Below are 7,944 nucleotides of genomic sequence, written 5' to 3' on the forward strand. Positions count from 1 at the left end.
TACAGGACCCTTTTGCTACGCTGAATACACAATGATAATAATAATAATAATACGAGAACTTATAACGCGCACATATCTCACAACAAGGCGGCACAAGGCGCACTCATACACATTCTTTAGTGTATAAAACGCTTGTAGAATGAAGACGCCAAGCTCAAACTTGGTCCTTAATTGATGTTACGTCAGTCGCCGGATACCTGTCAATCGTAGAGAACCGTTTGCAATGGTGTCCTGCTGCTGTTGTCTCCTGGTATACTCCTGGGGAACCTTTGCGTACCCATGGCAGTTTTTATAGGGCTATTTATTTAGCTTTAAAATCTCAATCCTGATGGACAAAGGGTGATTCTTGTGCTTCGGACACTCGACTACATTTGTGTCACAAAATTAAGTAAAGAAAAAAGCACAATAACACATACGTAGCATCAAGAAAACAAAACAATACGAAACACAAGATATAAGCTACCATCTTTTATTTCAACGAATCTGTTGTAGATATTCTGTCAGTAGATGTTTACCCAGAATTGAGCTGAAGACCCACCCAGTTCTAACTGCAAGCGCGATAAGTGAGTAAGACCAGTATTTTTCTAATGTACAGTAAGAGAGGGTTTGCCCAGATACAGTCATGGCTAATTGTAAAAGACTGCCAACTATCAGCACGTTCTCATTGCAGAAGCAACTATTGTTTTTGTATCCAGAATATAACTATATGTAAATCAAAACTGTCTGCAACGTCCACGAACTGTAAGGAAATCGCAATGTTAGCTATAGCATCGAGCAGAAATAATTTCGGGGGTTAAAAAAAGGAAAAGTGTCGAGGTGTTTCGAAGACATAAAAAATATGTGACAATAAAGTTGAATGATATTTGAAAACCAAATATTGGAAACGAAGCTGTTTCGCTGGTTCAGGCAAACCTTCTTGCAAAGCGGATATTGGAACATGTGCATGCAGCTGATTGTTTTGTACTATAGCACTGGAATTCATAAATTTACACAGTTGGGATGAAAAATAATGGGCAGGCAGGTAATATAGTTATTATAAGATACTGATGGGGGCTGTATAATCTTTGCTCAACGTTTTGATAAATCGATCGCGACACAAGAGCACTGTAAATAAGCTTCAAATTTCCTTTTTCCATTTTTCAAGTTTATGTCAAATGTTTTCTTGTTGAACTAAATTCTCTCGCTATTCTGCACCGTTTTTGTTTGCATTTACTCTGTGTTTTCCTAACTTTTAGCCTTTCCAACACACACACACACATACACACACACACACACACATGCACACACACACACACACACATGCACACACACACACACACACACACACACACACACACACACACATACACACACACACACACAAATACAGACACCTCTCTCTCTCTCTCTCTCTCTCTCTCTCTCTCTCTCTCTCTCTCTCTCTCTCTCTCTCTCTCTCTCTCTCTCTCTCTCTCTCTGCACATACGCACACGTTCGCATGCTAGCGCGCATGCTTGCACACATGCACGCCTGCAGAAACTTACGCATCTTAGCTCTCTCCGTCTGATACCACTGTTTCCAATACTAATAATTTACCTCATTGTATCATTTTCCTAGCTACCGGTCCCTTTCTAGGTGCTCGCAAAAGCCTCAGCGCTCACTCGCGCACACACACACACACACACACACACACACACATATATATATATATATATATATATATATCATATACTTCCTCTCTCTCTCTCTCTTTCTCTCTCTCTCTCTCTCTCTCTCTCTCTCTCTCTCTCTCTCTCTCTCTCTCTCTCTCCACTCAAATCCTCCCATCCACACGTTTCACCAAAAAAAAGTCCCCCTCCCCAACTCCAGTCTCCTCCCCCCTCCCCCCCCCCCCCCCACTCCAAACCAACCGTCCATTCCTCACCCCACCCCACCAACCTCTCCCCACCCCCTAGCAGCATGACGTGGGTCAGTTGTCTCCACTGTCCACGGCGGAGGCTGCAGCCTTGTCCTCCTTCCCGTAGAAGGTGTAGTATCGCGCGTTGGTCAGTCCGGTCAGCGTACAGGCACTGGCCGCGCTGCGACCAACCCGTAACGCTGACGTCTCCTGCCACGTGTCAGACTCTATGTCGTACCACTCCACGTGACCCGTCGTGCCCAACCCTGTGGGGAGAGAGAGAGAGAGAGAGGGAGAGAGAAAGTGACGTCATATTTGATGACATCATTTTTCCTCGGGGGAAAAGTGACGTCATATTCTTTCAATGACAGCATTTTGTCTCTCTTTCTATTTATTATCTATAAAGTGGATAAGTAAGAGAAAACGTGACGTCATTTTTATACGGGCGTATTTCCCCTTTTTGTCTCCGGTCTTAAAAGGAGGGTTCCACTGTATATGAATACCGGCACGGTTGGCCTAGTGGTAAGGCGTCCGCCCCGTGATCGGGAGGTCGTGGGTTCGAACCCCGGCCGGGTCATACCTAAGACTTTAAAATTGGCAATCTAGTGGCTGCTCCGCCTGGCGTCTGGCATTATGGGGTTAGTGCTAGGACTGGTTGGTCCGGTGTCAGAGTAATGTGACTGGGTGAGACATGAAGCCTGTGCTGCGACTTCTGTCTTGTGTGTGGCGCACGTTATATGTCGAAGCAGCACCGCCCTGATATGGCCCTTCGTGGTCGGCTGGGCGTTAAGCAAACAAACAAACAAACAAACTGTATATGAATCAAACAAATTTGCTGTTCTACCCTCATCAAATCATTTCCAAGAGAACGTTGGTTTTCTACTTATTGTCCCAAACTGGATCCAACTGAGACCTAACGTATCAATTCGTTTAGTTATTCAATCCTAAGAATAACCCAGAAATAAACTTGCCCAACCACTAAATAAATCCACTGATCATAGCACAAATCAAAATACTTTGCATGAGGTTAAAGGCACACCCCTTCCCGTGTAAACGATGCGGCTCCCCATCGCAGACCTGGCCAGTCTTTAACATTGCATAAGGCCATTCCTCTACTTGGACAAAAACGAACAAGAGGCGAAGCCTTCAAGGCTCACGTAAGAAATCGACAAACAGTAACACAAACTCAATCACTCCGTCACACATACACACACACAGTAAGCATAAGTGATACGGTGCAAGAGTGCGAGACACTAGATCTAGATCTGTCTGTCTGTAGCCAACTTACGGGGACAGGACTGCCAGATGGCCAGATCGACACTGCGCTTTCGACAGCGCTTCCTCGAGCAGACACTTTCCAGTGTCTGTGCAGATTAACCTGTAGGAAATCTCCTTTGGTATCTTCTTTATCTATTTTTCTGGAGCTACGAAACCGAACAATGTGAAATCATGAGTCGTCTTCTCCGAATCGGCGAACTGCAGCTCGGTGATAACTGTATCTATACCACAATCCTTCACGCGATCTGACCTAACCTTGACCCCTGACCTGGTCTACATACCACACACGACACAAACCAGTCAGCTGTTTTTACCCCACAAAAACCCCCCACCACCCGTTTTCTTTGGATACACACTTTAACTACATACGTGCCGACGAAATGTTGATCATTGCTTCAATACTTTGAAGCTGTTGCTTGAATAATAACCAGGTAAAATGAGTATTTCGGTGTTCAATCAAATGTTAAAGTTTCTACCACAGACATACATACATACATACATACATACATACATACGCACGCACGCACGCACGCACAGGCAGACAAAAGTTAGCATCGCATAGGCTACACTTACGTGAGCCAAAAAGCAACCGCCTGGATGCAGAGAAGGAATACTTTCATAAATTATTTTCTAAAAAGCCACTAGTGTCAATCTGCAAAATGTATTCATAAAAAAAGCCCGCCTCCTGCACAGGACGTTTTGATTTGGGTGTATGTGTCCAAGTGGAGGGATGATCTTATACCATGTTAACAAAAAAGGCAGATCTGAGAGAGAGAGAGAGAGAGAGAGAGAGAGAGAGAGAGAACGAGACAGAGAGAGAGAGAGAGAGAGAGAGCGAGAGAGAGAGAAAGAGACAGAGACAGACAGACAGACAGAGAGACAGAGAAGTCTGAAGTCTGAAGTCTGAATGTTTTAATGAGTAGGCCTTGGGCCCTTTTCATGGAGATGAGCACATCTCAAGCACCAGCATACAAAGGCACATAGTAAACAAAAACAAGAACATTCTACTCATTATATATAATCCTATATATATACTTATTTATTTATATACTAAGGGATACTTATTTCTCTCTCTATCTCTGCTAAGAGATTTTAACAAATCTCGGAAGAAAGTCTCTGCTGACTTTCAATTGTTTCTTTCACAATTTCTGATGTTTTATCCTATATATATCTATATATATATACGACTTGTGTCTGTGTGTGTGTCTGTGTATCTGTGTGTGTGTCTGTGTATTTGTGTATTCGCCATGCACGGCCAAAGTTCTCGATGGATCTGCTTCAAATTTGGTGGGCATATTCAGGTAGACCCGGGACACGACACAACCTGGTCGATATTTCAACACGTGCTCTCAGCGCGCAGCGCTGAACCGATTTTGGTTCAACCTCAGCTATTTTGGTTCCACCTCAGCTACCCGGGCCCCCATACCGACACACCAAAGCCAAAGTTCTCGGTGGATCTTTTTCAAATTTGGACACCGTATTCAGCTACACCCCGGACACAATATCATCGATGAGATATTTCAACACGTGCTCTCAGCGCGCAGCGCTGAAATGATTTTGGTTTTTGTGTTCATTTCACCATTATAAGTAACTCTTCCTTATCTTCTCATCTTCTCCAGGTTTTCAGCGTTTACCTCCCTTCCTTCGTATGGTGCACTATATAGTGTGAGTGGAGCGTCTTCGGATATTCCCGGCGTTCTGTTACTGTTACTATTTTTAGAAGGTCAACGCAGTGTCCAGAACGTAAATTGGACCCGTAAATTATCCTCACTGTCAAAGTGCAAAGGTCGAATCAATTTATAGCCACGCGAAAAATACACTGTCATCTATCTCTCTATAGATACGGCTTCTCTGTGTTTTTGTGTGTGTGTGTGTGTGTGTGTGTCTCTATGTGAGCAACACCTGTGCATTGTTCAGTTCTGTTTGTGATGTGGTCTGGCGGCTTTTGTGTAATTTTATGTACTGGCCTTCCTTTGAGAAGCTCTAACTTGCTCAGTCCTGTTTGAGTGGAGTTCGCCTCCAAAGGTGATTAACACGGTTACATTCGTCGACAAGGATGGGACTCGATATGGTCAGGAATGGCATTATGGCCTCTGAATCATTTTCGTGCTGTTCCGCCCATTCCACGAATCTGGGAGGGACCTAAGCTTGGCGAGCTTGGCGGGTCCATTGTTCGGACCCGGCGAAGCCGGCGTACGGCTCTAAGTACTTCTTCCCGGCGAAGCCGGCTACCCGGCGAAGCGGGTATTCATTCTAGTATATATATATATATAAGAGAGAGAAAGAGGGAGAGAGAGAGAGACACACACACACACACACACACACACACACGCACACACACACGCACATACATAGAGGGAGAGAGAGTGAGAGACAGAGAGAGATAGGGAGAGAGTGAGAGACAGACAGAGACAGAGAGATAGACAGACAGACAGACAGAGACACAGAGACAGAGAGAGAGACAGAGAGAGAGAGACAAAGAGAGTAGCATTGTTTTCACGGGGAGAACTGTGCCTTGAGGAATTGTAGGTTCTTTACACGTGAACATGGCTTTACCATTATCCGTACCATCATAACCGCCGATGGCGAAAATGCGCAGGTCCATGACGGCCGCGGCGAAGTTGCTGCGTCCCTTCTTCATGGAGCCTACCTGTAGCCACGCCCGCTGCTCGGGGTAGTAACGCTCCACTGATCACAGAGACAATGAAATAATCTACAGTTAATAATAATGATAATGAACACTTATGATTCGCCCTTTCTCGCCAGAGCTCACGGTGATGTACCATAGCAAAAAACATCAGAGCACACACACACACACACACACACACACACTTGTGTTCTAACACGTTCTTTGGTGATCAAAACAACAACAAAAACTTTGCTTTAGGGTACTGTTTTGTTTGCAGGCGGTCAAAATCAAAAACAAACACCAACAAAACAACCTTGCATGATGGTTGGTACATGTACTTTCTTATATACCATAATAACGCTTCTGGAAGCAGCGGAATTGAGTCTGGATAAACTTCAATTATTCGTCAAATATGTATGCAATTTGTCTGTTTGTAGGTATGTATGCATGTATGTCTGTCTGTCTGTCTGTCGTTCTGTCTTTGTTGCACTTACTGGCAACATTAACCCAAACAGTGCGCGTGTACTTCGACAGGTGCAGATTTCAGCAAATCTTCATGCAACCATCCGTGAAATAAGAAATCTCCGCTCCAACTGATACCTAAAATCAAAGTGCCTCTACACACGCTCAATCAGCAGCAAACACCGTATCACCCAACGAAATCACTCATCGCTTGGCATGGTTTCACAAGGTTGTTGCAAGGTTTTCAATTTCCTGCAGGCTTCACGTTACTTTGAAGAGAAATACCTCATACGCCTGCATTTCACCTGATCCTGCCGATACACACTATTAAAACCTCCTTTGGCGAGAAAAAACACCCACCCAAAACCTTGTTCTGGAAAATACTGGTAACTGAGGTCAAACTGCACCAACTCATGTCCAATCGCAATCAATTTCTTCCTAACATCATTGACTTAGCCCGGATTAGCATTACGACCACCGGTCTCCAAGGACTATTTTTGGTTCGTTCCTTGAGTGGTCGTTACGGACAGGTTTGGTTGTACCTTAATGCGTGCCATTGAAGCCTGCAATAGCGAAACAAAACTGGCTGGCTATCACCCAATCAAATCCTTCTTTGCACCACTGACATGCCCGATCGATCCAGGCTACTCGATGCATACCATGGACAGGGTTTGGAAACTAATACAATTTCAAATGCGCCTGACACGCGTTCATCGAGCACCATAGCACGATAGAAGGCCCTCCTTGCACTACTGACTTAGGCCTAAAAAAAAAATAGGTGTGGTTACAGTAACCCGACCTACCCTATTTTTAGGGGCCGATCCTATAACTTTTTATTACATTTGTCAAAACAAAACAAAAACCAGTGCAAAAAACGCAATGAAAGCGAAAGCGCCCGTGTCGCACACTTATTTCCCTGTCAAGTAGGTTTAATTTGTACACATTAGAAAAAAAAGTTTAAAAAAAAAAAAGTGATTGCCTACCTACCTACCCTATTTTTTTTGGCTATGTTACCGTAACCACACCTATTTTTTTTTTGCCTTATCCCTTTCAAATGCTAAATTTCAACAGCATCTGGGGGGGGGTGGGGTGCAAGGCGCCGCAAGATACCCCCTCTCCTCCCTTTTCCAGCCCATTTTCTCCTACCTCATTATGGAAGCAAATCCAATCGGATTGGAAGATGCGCGGCCTCCATTTTTTCTCGCTTAGCGAGCATGGCAAAGACATGCTCGCCTTCGCTAGCCAAATCCTAGCGTTCCTCGCGGCGAGAATTGCCCAAGGAACAGTACTTCCTCGCCCCACTCGCTTCACTCGCCAGTTCTCGCGTTAAAGAAACAGAGGACTGATGATTTGCCGTGACTCACCCTGATCCAGCCGATGCACGCCGTTGAAACCCCCGATGGCGAAGAAGGTGTTCTGGAAACTAACAACCGTGACGCCGCTCCGCCGGAAGTTCATGGCTTCGATGTTGGTCCACTGGTCCGTGACGGGGTCGTACTGCTCCGCTGAACTCAGGCACTCCAAGCCTGAGAACCCCCCTGCCACGAAGATCTTGCCTGTTCCATGCACAAAGCAAAATGCTGTTATTGGGTGGGCGGCTGATGCCATTCGCTTTAAGATGTTTACGCAGTCGGTTCCTAGCACTCGAGCACGACGTGCTGTGTGGAAAGGGCGACATGTCGCCAAACTAGACATATAC

General features: G+C 45.0%; 1 protein-coding gene across 1 annotated transcript in view; it reads right to left on the minus strand.

Annotated features, from left to right (window-relative positions):
* Window positions 1-1,927: 1,927 nt before the first annotated feature.
* LOC138964392 (kelch-like protein 10) overlaps window positions 1,928-7,944 on the minus strand; it is a 13,506-nt gene continuing 7,489 nt past the window's right edge. The window contains exons 7-9 of the mRNA XM_070336330.1: window positions 7,610-7,801; window positions 5,723-5,842; window positions 1,928-2,142 (exon numbers count right to left, since the gene is read on the minus strand). Coding sequence (XP_070192431.1) covers window positions 1,949-2,142; window positions 5,723-5,842; window positions 7,610-7,801 — 506 coding nt within the window. The 3' untranslated portion in view covers window positions 1,928-1,948. The remainder of the gene's footprint in view (window positions 2,143-5,722; window positions 5,843-7,609; window positions 7,802-7,944) is intronic.

The sequence above is a fragment of the Littorina saxatilis genome, linkage group LG4, assembly GCF_037325665.1.
Source record: "Littorina saxatilis isolate snail1 linkage group LG4, US_GU_Lsax_2.0, whole genome shotgun sequence".
In the NCBI taxonomy this organism is placed as follows: domain Eukaryota; kingdom Metazoa; phylum Mollusca; class Gastropoda; order Littorinimorpha; family Littorinidae; genus Littorina; species Littorina saxatilis.